Source organism: Mesoplodon densirostris, chromosome 18 (genome assembly GCF_025265405.1).
Source record: "Mesoplodon densirostris isolate mMesDen1 chromosome 18, mMesDen1 primary haplotype, whole genome shotgun sequence".
NCBI lineage: Eukaryota > Metazoa > Chordata > Mammalia > Artiodactyla > Ziphiidae > Mesoplodon > Mesoplodon densirostris.
Genome location: NC_082678.1, coordinates 42,984,809 through 43,003,584, shown reverse-complemented (window position 1 = coordinate 43,003,584; position 18,776 = coordinate 42,984,809). Strand labels below are relative to the sequence as shown.

The following is an 18,776-nucleotide window of genomic DNA, read 5'->3' as shown; positions in this document are numbered from 1 at the left end:
CCTCCCTATCAATCCCCCCTCATTTGCCCATATCCCAGGCAGGGTCCATCGTGACAGTTGTCCTCAGTTCTCTCATTTCAGTGACTCCCATCTGCACCCACTTACAAAAACTGTCCCCGCTTTTGTTGGATTGAATCTGGTTCCATTCCAACACCCTTGTGGGGGATGGTCCACAGCAACGGCCCCAACTGTTTCACATCCTGCTGTACCTACCCCCTTGGCTAGTGTTTCACACACTGACCTTGGCCTTGGCCACACATCTGGCTTGGGAATGGGGCGGCAGCAAGTGTGCACAACCCTTATGCACTGGAGCTCGCTCTCCTGCTGCTCTTGGCACCTGTCACCATGTTAAAACCAGGGCTGGCCTGCTGGAGAATTAAAGGACCTACAACCAAGGCAGCCGGGCCAGCCAGCCAGCAACTCCCCCCTTCCCCACCCCCCGTCCCAGGTGAGACAGCTCAGCCTGGCCCCGCTCATTAAAAAGGCCTAGTTGAGCCCAACCCAACTGCTGGGAAAACTGCTTTAAGTCATTAAGTGTCAGGGTGGTTTGTGGTTTAAGAAAAGCTAATTCAGGGGCTTCCCTGGTGGCAGTGGTTAAGAATCCGCCTGCCAATGCAGGGGACACGGGTTCGTGCCCTGGTCCAGGAAGAGCCTACATGCCGCGGAGCAGCTAAGGCCGTGCGCCACAACTACTGAGCCTGCGCTCTAGAGCCCGCGAGCCACAACTACTGAAGCCCACGTGCCTAGAGCCCATGCTCCGCAACGAGAAGCCACCGCAATGAGAAGCTTGCGCACCACAACGAGGAGTAGCCCCCGCTCGCCGCAACTAGAGAAAGCCCGTGGGCAGCAATGAAGACCCAACACAGCCAAAAATAAATAAAATAATTTTAAAAATAAATAAATTTATACTGATTCGTATAACTCAGAGGCTAAACAATGCTGGAAGAAAACTTACACAACAGGGAGACTAGTGTCAGCTATTTCTGCTTCTTCCCTCCTCCATCTTATTAACACCAAGGTTTCTCTTCATGGGAAGAAGCCACGAGATAGGAACTTTCTCAACTCCCAGCCTCCCTGTCACTCTAGAGGCCTCGCGTGCCCCCAGGTCCCGGCCCGACACCCACCCCGTGCCCTCCGCGCCCCTCAGTTCTCTCTGCCCTGCCCCCATCTCCCTCTACAGCATTTAACCTCTCCCACATTAAACACACCATCAAAAACAACAAAAGTCGGGCCTCCCTGGTGGCGCAAGTGGTTGAGAGTCCGCCTGCCGATACAGGGGATACGGGTTCGTGCCCCGGTCTGGGAGGATCCCATATGCCGCGGAGCGGCTGGGCCCGTGAGCCATGGCCGCTGAGCCTGCGCGTCCGGAGCCTGTGCTCTGCAACGGGGGAGGCCACAACAGTGAGAGGCCCGCATACCGCAAAAAGAAAAAAAAAAAAAAAAAAAAAAAAGAAAAAAAGAAAAAAAAAAAAACAACAAAAGTCGATTTCTCATCACTAATCCACTGCTGCAATTTTCACTTTCTCAAACCCTGTGGAAGTAGCAGGCCTACACTTGGCTTTTTGATTTTTTAAAAACTTTTTCACACACACACACACACACACACACACACACACACACACACACACACCGCCCCCGTCATTCCTCAACTGCCATCTGGCTTCAACCTCCCTCCCCACCCCCAGTGCACCTCAGTCAACCACCGCCAGCCTCCTGCTCTAGCGCTAAATCCCACACCCATGGTTCTGTATATTTCACTCAATCTCAAGGGCGTCTGACTTGCTGACCCATTCTGTGGCCCACGGTTTGAGCGTCTCTGCGGCGTCTCACCCTCTTCCCCCGCCCTTGAAGGTCGCCCCTCCCGGGGATCCCACACTCTGAGGCGACCTCACCGCGTGGCTGCCGTCACCCAGGCCGCCGGCTCTGCATTCCGGGCACAGCTCTGACTCCACGTTCACGGGGCCAACGGCCTAGTGACAGCTCCACTCTGGAGAGCCACAGGCACCTCAAAGTCAGTGTCCTCCACCAAACTCCTTGCCTCCCACCCCGAACCTGTTCCTCCACCGGAACTCCTTACACCCTGAAACTGGCACAACTCCAGCCTCTCTGAGCTCCCCTTTCTCAAGCGTGTAAATCACCGAGTCCCGCTGGGCCTGTCTCCTAAACTAAACTCCACCCGAGATCCACCCACTTTCCTCTGGCTCCACGACCACCTCTCCACCTGAAATCACTTCCATCCCTCGCGGAGCTAACTCAACAGCCTCCCACCTGGTCTTTACGTGTTCACGCTTCCCCGTGCATCCATCCTCCCCACCGTAGCCAGCGTGACCTTCCTAACGTGCGAATCTGACCAAGCTTCCTGACATGGTTTCTGTTCAATCCTGACTCTCCAGCACTTCACACACAGCACACAGGCACGTGATAATAATGCTTCCTGGGTGGTACGGGTAAATTCCCAAAATGTCCAAGAGGTCAACACTTGGACAAACAAACTAAAGATGTAAGTTTCACAGATTAACGTTATGAAATGTGTGAAAAGCCCAGTTTGACAACCAAAGAGTAACACCAAATTTAAGCAACTTATATACTGTAGTCTTAAAACAACAACTGCGAGGTTTACATCAACCTCTTAAGTGACTGCTCTCCCTTCCCCCTTCCCCCATACAAAAAAATAATGGCTTTTACTTTCCAACAGAATCGAAAAGAAGTCTGAATGTTCAACATTTACTTACGTGCAAAGAATTGACTGGTCCTCACGATCTACAAAACAAAACAAAACAAACAAAAAAAAAAAAGAAAGTGACCATTTGCCTGGTTTTTAAAATTTTTGATATAATAATAAAGTTGCAGTGACAGCCTCTAAAATACTAGTAACTCTGCTGTTCTCAGGTCAAGTTAACTCTTCCCAACACTATTATATATTATACAGTCCTAAGTCCAGTCAAGTTCATCATTCTAATGCCAGAATCTCTGGGGTAGATAACAATCCAGGCTCAGATGACTGTACATGTCTCATCAACCTGGAGCCCATCAGAGTCAACTGGGAAGTTTTATAAAAATGAACTCCGCGGAGCTCCACCTTCAGGGGGAGGGATTGAAAAGCCTCTTTTTAAGTAGGTTCCCCAGGTGATTCTGATGCAGGGCCAGGTTTGGAAACCACTGCCTTTCAAGAAAACCCACCACCAGAGAGGACTCATTATTAATTTGACCTTAAAGGAGAAAAAAACCCAAAAAGTATCAAACACTGAGTGGAAAAGAAGATTGAAGGAGGATAAACATCTATATGAGGTTTAACCACTGTCTCAAGTCAGAATGTGAGATACACCAAAAATAACAAAAGGACGTATGATGGAAAAAATCTAACATGATTTTATAGTGATGAATGATTTAAGTATTCATATTCAGCTCACTTTTTCAACTGAAAAGGTGAAATGCAAACCCATGTGTATGTAGTCCAAGGACAAAACCACCTGTGTAGGTTGTATGACTTCCAATCACTTATGAGCTTCATTATCTCTATTTTACAGACGAGAATGTTCTTTGAGGAAGTTAATCCTCCAGTCACATAGCTACTGGGGGACAAGGATGCAGGTGAGAACCCGGGCCTGTCTGCCTCCAGTGCCTGTGTCCTCAACACTCCCGACCAAGACTGTCACTGCCTCAAAAGGAACTGTGGTCACGAGGGCCCGGCCCAGGTAGCATTTCCGTCGCTCCCTACGCTGTGCTTGCTTTTCCATCAGAAAAGCCATCATGTGCCCAATGAAGGTCTCACAGTAGTTCAGGCACAGATAACCTCCATCAAAGAGAAATGAAGAGTTCCTTCACTATGTCATACTCTTTTCATATAATATTATTGAAAGAAACAAATCCATTCATATACTGTATATAAACTGAGTTATAGTAAGAGCATATTACTGCCCGACCCCTTGAGTCTAATTTAATTCCTAATAATAGCTCCTAACCACTGTTTTCTCCTTCTTTCTGGCTGCCATGGGCAACATAGTTGATGTCTGCCCTTTTATGGGTTCCCGTTCCCAGGGATGCGCCATCTCCTTTCTTTGGCATGTCCTTCCCGGATCCATGACCACTTGGATTACCTCCACCTGCCCTTTGTGCTCAGCTCAGCTGTATCTCCTCTGAGGAGCCTCCCCAGACCCTCTTCCTCAGGCTCCTCCCTGTTTCCTTCTTTTGACCAGTATTCTGGAGTTAGACAAACGATACTGCCAACAGCCCGCCCCCCCAGCATGTGCTACCTGAGGTCACAGACTGTCTTGCTTCTTTATTCCCAGAATTAACAGTCAGCCATCCGTCCACTGAGAGAACCCAGTACAAGGAGCCGGGCCGGGCACTGGCAAGACACCAGGAACTGGAATCTTCTGTCCTAGTTCCAGCCCCACCACAAACTACCCACAGATCTATAAATGAGGCATTGATTCCTTCCTGGTCTCGGGTTCTTCACCTATAAAACTAGGATTTTACCAAGTTTTTGCATATTATTCACTCTAAACATGAACTCTCACACCCCAAATTCTCCTGGTCTGAGCAACGTCTATAGAACTCCACTTCATAGTTTACAATGAACTTTATACTCTAAAAACCTATAAATATAACCAGAGACAGCCTTATAGTGACATTTAAGGGAAATAACTTCATGCTCAAAAATGCAACTAGCCTTCTAAAGAGTAGAGACTCATTTGATAGCTCAGTTATTTTCCAAAGCACCTTTCAAAAAACACATTCGGAGGTACTCTAAATCCATGTTGAATTAAATCATATTTTCAGCAGTGAAAAAGGTTTCAAATCAGTCACCTCAGCTCCTACCTTAAAAAACTAGAAAAGCACAAATTAAACGCAAAATAAGTAGAAGAAAAAATGATAAGGAACAGAAATCAATGAAATGGGAAACAGGAAAAAAAAAGTCACCAAATGCTGGTTCTTTGAGATCGATGAAATTGATAAATCTCTAGACAAAATGATCAGGTATAAGACACAAATTACCAATATCTGTAATAAGAAAGGGAAAACCACTATAGATCCCAGAAATACTGAAAGGATAATAAGGAAACATTAGGAACCACTTTCTGCCAAAAAAATTGACAACTAGGATGAATGGTAATTTCTTTAAAAGACATAAACTACTAAAGTTCACTCAAGAAGAAACAATAACCTAAATAGATGTAGAAAAGACATACAATAAAACAACATCCATTCATGAGCAAAAACAAAAACAAAACCAAAAAACTCAGCAAACTAGGAATAAAAGGGAACTTCAACAACTTGATAAAGGGCATCTACAAAACACCTGCAGACAGTTAACATCATCCTTAATGGTGAAAAACTGAATGCTGTCCCCCTGAGACCAGGAATACGACAAGGATGTCTGTTCTCACACCTATTCAACATCACAAAGAAGAAAAATAATTAAAAGCAGAGACTTGAAAAGGAGGAAATAACAATGTCTCTATTTGTAGAGGACATAATTGTCTATAGAGATAATCCCAAAGAATCCACCAAAAAACCTTTCAGAATAAGGGACTTTTGCAAGGTTGCAAAATATGTCAATATATATTTTAAAAATAATATTTCTATATATTAATAGTGAACAATTGGAAACTAAAAATTTTAAAGTTCCATTTAACACTACTAAAAACAGGAAATGCTTAGTTATACTAAGGGATATGTTATACTCAGATATAAATCTAACAAAGTATGTGCAAGATCTATATACTAAAGACTATAAAATACTGATGAAATAAGTTAAAGATCTACATAAATAGAGATAAACCATGCTCATGGATTGGAAGACTCAAAACTATTGTCAATTCTGTTCCAATTGTTCTATAGAGTCAATGCAATCCAATCAAAATGTGAAGAGTGGGACCTTTTTTAGAAAATGACAAGCTAATTTCTATAATTTATATTGAAAGACAAAGCAACTAGAATAGAGAAAATAATTTTTAAAGAATGATGGTGGAAGATACACTATTTGATTTCAAGATTTACTATATGGCTATTGTAACCAAGACAGTATGATATCTGCAAAAGGACAGACATACAGATCAAAGGAATTGAGAATCCTGACAAAGGCAATTCACTGGAGAAAAAAATTGTCTTCTCAACAAATGGTGCCAAGATCAACTGGATATCCACATGCAAAACGATGATCTTCAATCCATACCTTGCACCGTACATGAAAATTAACTCAAGATGGATCACAGATTGAGTGGGAAAAAATTGCAAATCACTTACCCAATAAAGGACTTGTAACTAAAAAGGACAAAGAATTCTCAAAAATGAGTAATAAGAAAACAAACCACCCAATTTTTTTAAATGGTCAAAAGATTTGGACACTTCACCAAAGAAGACATACAGGTGGCATAAGCACATCAAAAGATGCTTAATATCATTAGTCACTAGGGAAATGCAATTTAAGACCACAATGAAATATCACCACACACTTATCAGAGAGACTACAATTTAATAAAAAACTGACAATACCAAGTGCTGACAGGATGCAGAACTGGAAATCTAATCCATTGCTAGTAAGGTTGAAAAATGGCACAGCCATTTGGAAAAAGTTCGGTAATTTCTCATAAAGTTAAACATACACCTACCATGTGACCGAGCAATCCTACTCCTAGGTACTGAGCCAAATGAAATTAAAACTTATACTCAAAAAACCTGTATACAAATGTTTCTAGTGTCTTTGCTGCCAAGAACTGGAAAACATCTAAATGCCCTTGGAATGGTAAGTGAATAAATAAACTGTGGAACATGCATCCAATGGAATACTACTCAGAACTAAAAAGGAGTGTATTGGTGGATGACACTCAAATGTACTGTGTTAGTGAAAGAAGCCACCCTCATAAGGCTAACTTGTGTATGATTACATGATGTTCTGGAAAAGGCAAAACTATAGTGACAAAGGAAAAAAAAATCAGTGGTTGCCATGGACTAGAGGGGAGGGAATTACTATAAGGAAAGTGTAGAAATTTGGGGGGAAGATAGAACTGTTCTGTATCTTGATTGTAGTTACACAACTATATGTATTTGTCAAAAGTCAAAAAACTATGCACTAAAAAGGCTGAATATTACTGTATGCAAACGATACCTACTAAAATCGTATGTATTTAGTTTGCCCATTCAGCAACATGCTGTGCCTCTACATTTAAGACTTTAAAAAAGTTCTGCAATTTCTTATTCAGGTTCTGCCTATTTTTGTTCACTGCTACCATATATATTTTTGGTTAAAGAATAAGTACATCTTTAAACTTATCACCCAGTGAAATCACTGTTTCATCCCCTCACTAACCCTTTCACTCTGATGCCTGTACCCTCTTAGTTTTCTTCACAGCACTTATCACTATGATATTGTCTTTATTTATTTTCCTGTATCTTCAATGAGATAACAGTTCTCTAACACAATCACTAGAAGGGTTTTCCTGCATTTGACAGCTTCTCAGGGTAAGGAGGGTTACTGTCTCCCACTGCCTGTATTCCCACATTATAAGATTCAATACATAGATTCAAGGCAACTGTAATTCATTGTAAAACATTCCTTTTCCTGGCATAAAATAATGCTCTTTGTCCCTGTTTCTGCTGTGACGTCTACTTTAGACTTGAGATGACTTTAATTGGTGCTCCCTTTTTGTACCCATTTGGCCGAGGAAATGCCCATCATTGCACTGCTATTATTTTTCTACTTTGAGATGTCTCTCTTATAAGGGGCATATGATTATATTAGGCTCTGTTATTTATAGGGGGTTAAAAGTGTTTATATTTACCGCTGTATTTGGTGTTAACCTGTTTTCTGACCTTTGAAGCCTTCCTTGATGTTCCTTTTAAACGATGGTTTGTTTTCCTTGCTTTCCTTTCTCCGAATGTAAGAAACTTGTATCCAGTTTCAACATTTTTCAAAAAGAATACTTTAACCTACATTTTAAAGGTTCACATTTTGATGTATATCAATCCTAGTCTTAAAAGACTTATTCTTAAAACAAGAGAGGGGTGGTATATGTGCTTATTATACTAGGACATCCCTTGGTGTGTCAGACATCATTTCAAGACTGCTGCTCAGGATTCCACTACGTAAGTGAGCCATCCTTTTAAGTAATTACTTATTCGTAGAACAATTGGTTATTTCCAGTGTTTCTCAGGAAGCTACTGGAGGTTATTCTCCATCCAAAATAACAGCATATGGGATCCATAAATTAAGAAATACAACCACGGAAAGAAGCAAGGAGGAATTCCCTGGTGGTCCAGTGGTTAGGACTCCGTGCTTCCACTGCAGGGGGCACGGGTTTGATCCCTCGTCGGGGAACTAAGCTCCTGAATGCCGCAAGGCGAGGCCAAAAATAAAATACACACACACACAAAACACACATACCCTTAAAACACACATACCCTTTGATCCAGCAGTCCACAGAAAGAAGCAAGGAATTTCCAGAGTGTAGGCGAAGGCAAGTCTGAAGACCACTAAGTACAGACTGGAGGATAAAGGGTCCCCAGAGGTATGTCTCCAAGGGAGGAAAGACACTGATAAATTATGTGATACATGTCTACGTATTGAAAGAAGACTTGTAGTTCTGTCAAATCAATGTAGTAATTGCAGAACTAGTCTGTTCCCCCAAAATAGGAAAATTACTAACCCCAGGGAAAACAGCAAATTGTGTAAGAAAGGAAACGTGATCGTAGGAGAAATAGTTTAAATGCTGAATACTAAAATGCCAAAAAATGTTGATTTGACTCCTGTCAGGAAGATGGGGGTGGGCAGTTAAAAACTCTTCTTTCATAATAGGAAGTCTATAGAAAACACCAGAAGTTAAAAAAGAAAGAAAGAAATAAAGAATATCACAAGCCTGTTACTTTGAAATATATACATACACAAGAAGAAACAGATTAAAATATGATTTCCTCTAAAGAGGAAATCCAGAATGGGCAGGGGTAGGACAGGTATCTCTTGTTTCTTTTTCAATAATGTAAGCCTTGCTGTACGGTGTGTTTGCTTATTTCAACTATCTTCACATATTACTTTTTAACAAAAAGTAAAAAGTAATTTAAGCATTCAAAGTTCTTTGACAATTTCTGATCTTGATGTTATCCAGACTATTCTGCATTGTTTAATGGTCTAAAACCATTTAGATAACACAGGAATTATCTAGTCCTTGAGATTTGATAGACTTCACCACTAAAATTATCTGGGCCTTGTGTCTTTGAGACATAAAGGTAAAACCTCTGACAATCTTTACCATTTCTCCCACTGGCATTGTTCTAAGTTTTCCACCTTATTTTGAGTCAGTTCTGTCTCTGTTCATAGTGTTATAAAACCTTTATTCTTTCTGGTGGTTCTCTCTTAGTCACACTTGCCAAATTGTTTGTCTATTTTACGGTCTTTTTGTGGAACCAGTTCAAGTTTTACTTAACAATTTTATGTTTTTCCTCTTGTTTAGGTTCATTTCATGCTGTACTTTTTAAAAAATTGAGGTATAACTGACAAGTAATGTTATATTAGTTTCAGGTGTACAACACAATGATTCAATATTTGTATATACTGCAAAATGATCACCACAAGAAGTCTTAAGTTAACATCCAGGCTGTACTTTTAAAGAACTTCTTTTGTGTGTGTGAAATGACACACAGAAAAGCTCATGAGACAATACAGCTTAATAAATTATCATAAAGTTGTCTTTCATCTATCTTGTGAGTAAAAAGGCTTGTATATAAATTTTTGTTTACTAATAAAAATATTTATAGCTATGAATTCTTTCTTAAAGCAGTTTTTGCCTTAAGCCATCAATTTTTTACATGTGATATTTTGTTGTGGTTAACTTCTAAAGAATCTGTAATAGCGGTTTTGATTTCTTCTTTTACCAAAAAAGCCATATAGATGAATGGCTAACAGCAAAAACAGTAAGAAGAACTCATTAATCAACACTCCTACAGAACAAACCCAGGTGGAAATCTGTTAATACCTTGTCTTACTGCACTGTGGTCAGAGAATGTGGCCTGATCTGAGATTTTTACTGGTGACTTAGCATCAAAATTACAAGCCAAGGTTGTAAATGTTCTTTCTGCTTGATGGGCAGTAGTACTGTATACACATTTTCCAATCAAGCTTGCTAAATTGTGTTCATCACACTCTTTATATTCTTTCTTTTCCCTACTTATCTCAAATTCTGAGAGAAACACATTAAAGCTCCCTCTATAATTGTGGGTCACATTTCCCCTGTATTTCCAATAGCTGTTGTTTTAAATATGTGACACAATGTCAACAGTATAAATGTAAGTATTATCTGAGTCTTCTAGAGAATTATGTCACACTGTTCCTCTCTTAAATCTCCCATCTCTGTTCCCTCCGTTCCTCTCTTAAATCTCCCATCTCTGCTCCCTCCTCCTCACCCTCAGCTGGGACCCTGCTTCGTCTTTCCCTGAGAAAACAGGAGCGCTTTCACAAGTTCCTACCACCAACCATATCTACCTACCAACCAGCAGATGCTTTCAAGAAACCCGGCTGTGAAAGGAAGGAGAGGATGGAAGAGAGAATTTTCTTTTTTAAAGTAACGGGGAAAACTTCAGCACATTCAATGCTAACATTAGGAGCCTCTAAAAAGGGAAGCAGAAGACAGTCAACACTGTGAGCTTCCTGAGACGGATTCCTAGGAGAGATGGGACGGGCATCAGAGGTGAAGGAGCTGGGAGGACTGCCTTCACAGGAGTGGGCGCAGGACAGGACGGTTTGTAAATCTGGCTCAGGAAGCTGCGGCAGCTCCTCTCTGGTGGCTTCTAATTTCTCCATGGATCAGGGGAAGAAGCCACCAGCTGGGGAGGAGAAGGGGACGCAGGGACCTCGGGAGCTGAAGCGGGCAGGGGCTTGAGACAATCATTAGGGAGAGTGAGGTTATAATCTTAATAGACAATCAGGGAAGGATTAGCAAGCAGTGTTCTGCCTGGAGTCTGGGCTCATGGTCACAAAATTAACAGGAGTATTGATCTGTTCAGCTGTATGAACAGCAGACTCCAGAGGCATCAGCAACCCAAGTAAGAGCCTTAAAAAAAGACAAATATCTTGATTGACCTAGGGTGAAAATTTTGCCAAGTAAGTTAACAAAAGAACAAAGGGACAGGGGGCGTAGGATACTGACAGAAGACGCTGAAATGACAGACTATAAAATCTAAACTACACAAGGAAGAAAGTCAGGCAGTACTGATAATCCACAGGGGAAAAGGAGAACAGCGTTTGGACCCAAGATCTAAACGGAGTCAAAGAACACGGTCAGGAGACTTGCTGACTGAACTGCCAGGACGGAAGGATTTTGCAATAGAATTTCTGAAATATTTGAAAAATAAGATCATTTCAGAAGGTGGCACAGTCTAGGGTGTCAGCAGCGTAAGTCAGAAGAGAAGAAGATTAAGAGAAGATTAAGAGACCGGGGGCTGGCTGTTCACGAAAAACTAGGAAGTAACACAGGGTTATGGCAGGGCTTGAGGCAGAGAGGAAACGACCACGTGTTGGGGGTCAGATGCACTAAGGTGGGAGGGGAGGAGGGGAACCCAGAAGAAAGCTGCTACAAGCGATGAGGGGCAGGCAGAGGAGGGGCAGTGTTTTCAAGGAGAAAGAGTATTTGTTAATAGTCCAGCAGATGCACTGCGAGTAAGGACACTGACCCCATCTCCTAGCGCATAGGATCGGAGTGGAGGGCCCATACTCAGGGGAAAGCCAAGTTTCAGTTAAAGCCCGGAGGAAAAGAAAACACTTGAAGAAGACATTGAACACGTAGGGAAGTTTGCACATCACAGAGTGGGAGTTACCTGAGGCAGAAATGAAAAGAGAGCATTGCGGAAAGGAAGATGTGACTGGGAAACAAAAGAACAAGGAGATGTGGATTTCATTCTAAGACTCCAGGAAGAAGGTAGAATCTCAGGTCTTAGATATGCATGGGGGCCCCTGCAACTACTGTTAACAGCAAAATTTGCCTTTACATCTGTCTAGGTCAACAGAAGGTGGGAGGCAGTGTTGGCTGCTACTGAGTGGAAGCTGGCTGGGGTGGACAGCCACGGGGAAGGGCAGAGGAGGAGGAGCGCACGGGGTGCTGGGGGAGCCTGGAATAGTAATAGCCTTAGGTCCCCTCGCATGATTACCTACCGGGCACAGGTCTCTCAGTGTGCTGCGTTCAGTTTCTAACATGCAGGACTGCGAATGAGAAGTCTGAGCCCGCTGACGCCCTCTCCACCGAGATCACCTGATGTTGCCCTATCCACACCACGCTGTGTTAGACCAGGCATGTGTCTCCTTTCAGGATTCCTGCCTGGGGTTCCCTGGTGGCGCAGTGGTTGAGAGTCCACCTGCCGATGCAGGCGACGCGGGTTCGTGCCCCGGTCCGGGAAGATCCCACATGCCGTGGAGCAGCTGGGCCCGTGAGTCATGGCTGCTGAGCCTGCGCGTCCGGAGCCTGTGCTCCGCAACGGGAGAGGCCACAACAGTGAGAGGCCCGAGTACTGCCAAAAAAAAAAAGATTCCTGCCTGGGGCTTAGTGAACCCTCTCAGTGTCAAGACTCAAGTCCTTCTTCAGTTCTGGTAAACTTTTTCAAAAGTATCACTTCTCTCATGGCCCCTGAGAGTCTATACCATGTCTACACGTATGTAGAGTATATACCATGTTTCCTACTCTTTCTGCCATAATTTCCATCAGTTTCTTTTTGTTGTGTATTCTGGAAGAACTACTTGAGTCGGTCTGCTAATTCATTGCTTTAGTCCAATTATGTCAATTCTGCTATCCCACGCTTTCAGAGTTGGTGATTTTTGCAAGCAAGTTTATGTCCAATGACTCTACTTTCATGCATGCAGTCAATCAATATTTCTTGAACAACTACTATGTGCCAGGCACACACTGCATTTTTTTTTTTAAAGTCCCACTGGCTGTTTTTTGGGGGGCTGCGCCATGCAGCATGTTGTGATCGTCATTCTCTAACCAGGGATCGAACCTATGCCCCCTGCACTGGGAGCACGGAGTCTTAACCACTGGACCAGCAGGGAAGTCCTTCTGCACTTTACTGATGCAATATCCCCTAGAATCTAAAGTTAAGGAAAAAAATGAAGCTCTCTTCTGTTTTTTGTGTTAAAAAACCAAACTCTGTTCAGTAGGACCACCTGCTCTGAATCCTCCACATGGTCTCCTGTCAAGCTACAGGTCCTCTTCATAGGCCCACTGACGTTTAGCTATTTGCTCACGTTTGTAATTGAAAACCTAGATGGATGAGCATTGGTAGCTGGTCTGAGCTTCATGAGCAGTTGCATGTTGTTGACTGTTGTCTGACTGCTCTAGCAGACGTCCCACCCGACTGTGTTGTATCCTATATCAGCAGGTAGCTCCCTACTTATAGAATAAAATACAGTGGAATTGGTTAGAGTGGGGTTTTTTTGTTTTTTATTGTCTGTTTTAAATTACTACGTAATCAAAACTATCAACTAATTCTTTTAACTTTCAAGTGGCAGTTTATGATTGTGGATAAGAATGTGTCACGTTGTCTTGGTTTTGAATCCTCGTTCATACCTCTTACTATTTACATTTTCTTGGTCAAGTTATTTAACTTTTTGTGCCTCAGCAAAATAGGGGCGGCAATTCTATTTACTTTATAGGATTGTTGTGGATTAAATAATACACATAAAGCATTTAGCCCAGTGCCTGGCACATAATAATATTCAATACAGGTTCATTCTAGCATTAGTGATGATATTAATCATACCATATACTGGTAAGCCACATCTTCCTCATTCTGTATTCATATAGTTGGTTTGGAAACCCAGTAGTGGGGCATTAACATTTATCCCTCTTAACTAGAGTCAATTCACCATTCAACCTGTCAAGAGCTTTTAAAAACTCTGTTTCTTTTCATCAAGTGTATTTCTTTTTCCTCCCAGTTTCATGTCATCTATAAATTTTACAGGCATGCATCCTACGTCTTCAAGTATATTGATTAGAATGTTGGAAAAGGCACAAACCCCTTGGTGCACACCCTGACGCCTGGCCAACCTCTATCATTAATCAGCATCTCAGGCACAACTTGGCAGCATCCAACCACGAGGAGATCACAGGGACCATGGAACGCCATGGAGAAGTCCTAATTCTCTGATAACACTGTCTACTATATTTCCCTTCCTACTCAGTGTAAAGTAATGTGAGGAATATTTTCATGCTGTTTCTAGACTATTAACAGTAGATTCTAGAATCTTTCCTGGCAGGTATAGTAAGCTCAAGAGTGGGAGCTCTTGAGCTTAATATAAAGGGGAGCTTCTTCCTCTTTTTAAAAATTAGAATTATATAATGTGAGACCATCCCAGCCTTCTGGAAACTCCTGTTCTATACAATACTTCAAAGAACAGGGGTTCAGTAATCTCAGTTGTGAGAATGTATTTGTTTAGAAGAGAAAATATGCATTCAATCAGAGGAGGAGTGTACTTTGGCCAATTTCTTCTCCCATATAAGGCAGTTTGCTCATTCATACAAATACTTTTCTGCACGTAAAGATCATTCTCCTTAATGGAGACACAGAATGAGACACAAAACAAAAAGCTGATGATTTTCCTTCTCCATCACCTGACTGCAATTTATCACAGTCGTGGCCATTTCTTAACATTCTTGGCTCTGAACCTAAGAAAGGGTTATTAAATTGAATCTTTTTTAAGTCTAAGCTCATTTTGGATTCTGAACCTCTTCTTACCCATCTATGCCACTATTCTAGTCCTAAAGCACTTCCTGTTTGTCTCCAAGGACCAGGTATATAAGAAGCATCCAAATGATACCTGAGTAGGAAATGCATATTAACTCCCTCACACTACCCTTTGGACCCAGCACCCAGGCAGCCTTTCCAGGACCTGAGATTTGATGACAGGTGGATGCAACATACTCTGCTTCCTGAAGACCTCGTAGATTTTATTTTATTTTACAGAATTCATTTTTAAAAAAAATAAAAGGAGAGAGAGGGAGAGTTACTATAGAAGATTTCACATAGTGCTAGGAAGTCCCACGTTTAAATGCAGTCTTGTTGACAGGTCCTACTGTATAACACAGAGAGCTATATTCAATATCCTGTGATAAACCATAATGGAAAAGAATAGGAAAAAGAATATATAAAGGAGTTCCCTGGTGGTCTAGTAGTTAGGGGCCACCGGGGTCAGGTCACTGCCGGGGCCCAGGTTCAATCCCAGGTCAGGGAACTGAGATTCCACAAGCCACGTGGCGTGACCAAAATAAAAAAAAAAAAGAAAAAGAACATGTATATGTATAACTGAATCGCTTTGTTGTACACCAGAAATTAACACAACATTGTAAATCAAACTATACTTCAAGAAAATTAAAATTTTTAAAAATTTAAAAGGAAAAAAAATGCAGTCTTGTTACACAATAACGTTAAATGCATTCAAAACTGCTCCATTCTAGTTTTCAAAAAAAATTCCTCCATAAATCATTGTGTCTGAAGCCATAATTGCAATTAAGGACTCTTCAAATTTATATTTCATTCAAAACCCAAAAAGAAAACAATCAAAATCCACCAACTCCACACATGCTGTTTAACTTTTGTTGTGTCCTTTTTCATGCATTTAAATAAAAGATATTTTATAATCTTTCTTTCCCCAATGATGCATCCACCTTTTCTATTATTCTTCCTGTTGGTTTTAAAAACTAATGCAGTAGAGCTTTGATTATACTGTCTTGTGGTGGCGAGATCAAACATATATAAAAACTAGATGCTTCTTAACAGAAAAATTAACATGAAGTATTTGTGAACCACCAAGCACACTTACCGGATGCCTATAGAAATGGCCATATTGCCTAGTCTAATCTTAAGAATTCATAATTTTTCTACAATAAACATCTATCACTTTTCTTTTTAATCTTAAAAAAAAAAGTAAAGCCCTCTGTAGAAAAGATTGAGACAGTCTAAAAAAAACCAAATTACATTTAAGAAATTCTGAGTAGTATTCTAACATTTCCAGTTACCTTGAAGCATGCATCTGTAAGCAGATTCAGATATGGCGTAGATGTGTGGAGGCATCTCGTGACGTTTCTTCCCTCTGTACATTTCAATAATATTCTCAGAGTAAATGGGAAGATTCTTGTAAGGATTTATGACTACACAGAAGAGTCCAGAATAGGTCTAGAATAGATAAAAATAAAATACAGTGTTAAAAAAAAACTGCATATATCCACAGGATCCAATCAGGAGACAAACCACACAGTAATTTGAACAGGGGACCTTTATCATTTGCACAATTAGTCTATCCCTAAAATTAAATCTCACCCATAATGGGCAATTCCAAACCACAAGTAGTTCTCCCACAGAGAGCCTATTAAGTGGTACTTCCTAGATTCAATTCCCTCATCTGTCAAATGGAAATAATAATATATGCTTCATGGCTTCATGAAGCCACGGGTCATTATTCAAACAACATGTCATTTGCTTTTTCACACTCATTCTCTCATGAGTGTGCGAGGTATGAAAAGTTCATTAAGGTAGTTTCAGATTCCACGTTGCAACTCATCTTTAAGGAAATACCGGTGGCCAAGTTTGGGTACAGTATCAAAGGAGAATATCCACAATTATCTGGAAAGGTTATTATTAAAGGGTTTTTTTCTTAAGTGTAAAACATTTTTACTCTTCTAATTTTTTTTTGCTTTGGAAAATATAGGGGTTTTTTTCATAAAAATAATTTATGTCAACTTATTATAGGTTTATTTTTAAATGAGTTGATAAATATTTAAAATTTGTGTTTTACTTTCTAAACACAGTAAATATCATGAAATATAAACAAAAGCTCTTTGGGGGCCCTCAAAAAGTTTTAAGAGCCACCAGTCTAGAAGATAAAAGCCTTCCTCATCAGTAGGGTAATCATTACTCAGAATTAATACTAGGAGCACTTTTGCCTTTGGGGTTTTTTTAATTCACATGGAATGATTTCTGAGAACTGACTCTGGGAATTATGGAAAATCAAGAGCGGTTAGGATTGCTGCCAGATGCTCCAGTCCTGGCGGGGCTGAAGGCACCTCAGCTGCACCGGGAAGCAGACCCTTTACCTCGGGTGATTCTAAATCTAAAGGCAAGAGGATCCTAGAAAAGGCCGAGGACCACTGGTGCTCAGCTCCCCAGGGAGTACCGAGGGGCTTCTAACCAACAAGCTGTGTTCAGAAAGGCTGAAAGCCCTGGCAGTGGCCACCAGGAGGCACTGCCGAGCTCACTCTATTCTGAACGCTGCAGTGAATGATGCTGAAAAGAGAAAGGAGGCCAAAAAAAGTTTCAGTGATCAGAACTACCACCGCAGCTGTTCTCCTTTATCTTTGCTTCCCTCCCAACCCAGGCTCGGGATGTGGAATGCACTTCCTACCTAGATTAGCGCTTGGGAATAAGACAAAGGCAAGCAAGGGCCCTGCTCTGAGCTCACTGATTTGGGCTGTTTGCCTGATTTCTGAACTGATTACTGTTTGCCTGAGGCCACAGTAATTACTTGCCCCTCCCTGGGTGACCGCTGGGCCTGAAACCGTTGGCTTTCTCATGTCCGGCATCACACCTCCAAGAACCTGGGCTGGCTCTCAGGCCACCCACCCAGCAGCCTGGCACCTTCTACCAAGCGAGTCTCTAGTCTAACTAGGCCAGCCTCTCTCTGCCACCCACAGGACAAAAAGGTAACGAGAGACAATAAAAACAGATTTTATTAAGGGTGAGAAAACTAAGGAGAGGCAATCTCAACATTTTAATTTTTTTTTGAGTTTAATTTATACACAGGAAATTTGACAAATCGTAACTACACATCTCAATGAACTGTTATATATACAACTTCCACTTTTTCTTCAAAAATGAGATAAAAGTCGATCATGAAGCTACAAATTCTGCATTTCACTTTCTTTTGTAAGAGGAAAATAATTACAGACCGCCAAAACAGAACAAAACAAAACAAAAAAACCCAAAACCTCCAAGGAAGTTAAAATACGCCAATTCAGTTTAACATCCCATAGCATGTACGGCATGGTAACAGATCCTAATGATGATATTTGTAATCAGAAATCATTCCAACATGTGTGTCTATCATGTGTTGGGGACTTTTCTGAGGACTAAGATTACAGAGATGAGTAAATCTCACAAATATGAGTAAGTCATCAAAAAACAAGGTTGAATAATCATCAGTATCCTATGCTTGCCAAAGAGGAGCAGTAATAGAGGTTTAAGTGGAAATAGTAAATTGAAGTGCTTAAAAAGCTAAGCTTCTAATCTTGAAAATTAGCTCAAATGTTGGGCTCCTGCACTGAACCAGTACTGTACCACTTTTGTCTTCCCCAAGTCATATGGAAGGAGGGCGATGTGTTGTTAATTTCTCTGGAGGCCTTAAGTTCAAAGTAAATGTCATTATTAAGCATTTGAATACATGCAGAAGATACTAAGCACCTTCTTACACGCTCTAGGGGATGAAGACAATAAAGATACACAAAGCAAACAAGACATAATATAAGGCACCAAAAAGAGAGTGATACAAAAAAAGAAAGATGAACAAGCCTTTTAAACAGAGAAACTCTGGAGCGGAACACACGACAAACCCCACTGAAGGTCATGGCCATCTTGTCAGAAACCGTACAACTAGGTACTAAGTCCAGACCTAGAGGGTCTCTTTTAAAGACTATTAGGTCAAAAGGAGGGATAAAGGAATTCCTATTAAAATAGTACGAATGTGGGGCTTCCCTGGTGCTCCAGTGGTTAAGTGCTCCCAATACAGGGGCCCAGGTTCGATC

The 18,776-nt window shown here is 41.3% G+C and overlaps 1 protein-coding gene across 2 annotated transcripts in view; it reads right to left on the bottom strand.

Annotated features, from left to right (window-relative positions):
- MYH10 (myosin heavy chain 10) overlaps positions 1–18,776 on the bottom strand; it is a 139,565-nt gene that overhangs the window by 102,318 nt on the left and 18,471 nt on the right. For both annotated transcript variants that reach the window (XM_060080534.1, XM_060080535.1), the window contains exons 3-4: positions 15,999–16,155; positions 2,733–2,760 (exon numbers count right to left, since the gene is read on the bottom strand). In XM_060080534.1, the coding sequence (XP_059936517.1) occupies positions 2,733–2,760; positions 15,999–16,155 (185 nt within the window). The remainder of the gene's footprint in view (positions 1–2,732; positions 2,761–15,998; positions 16,156–18,776) is intronic.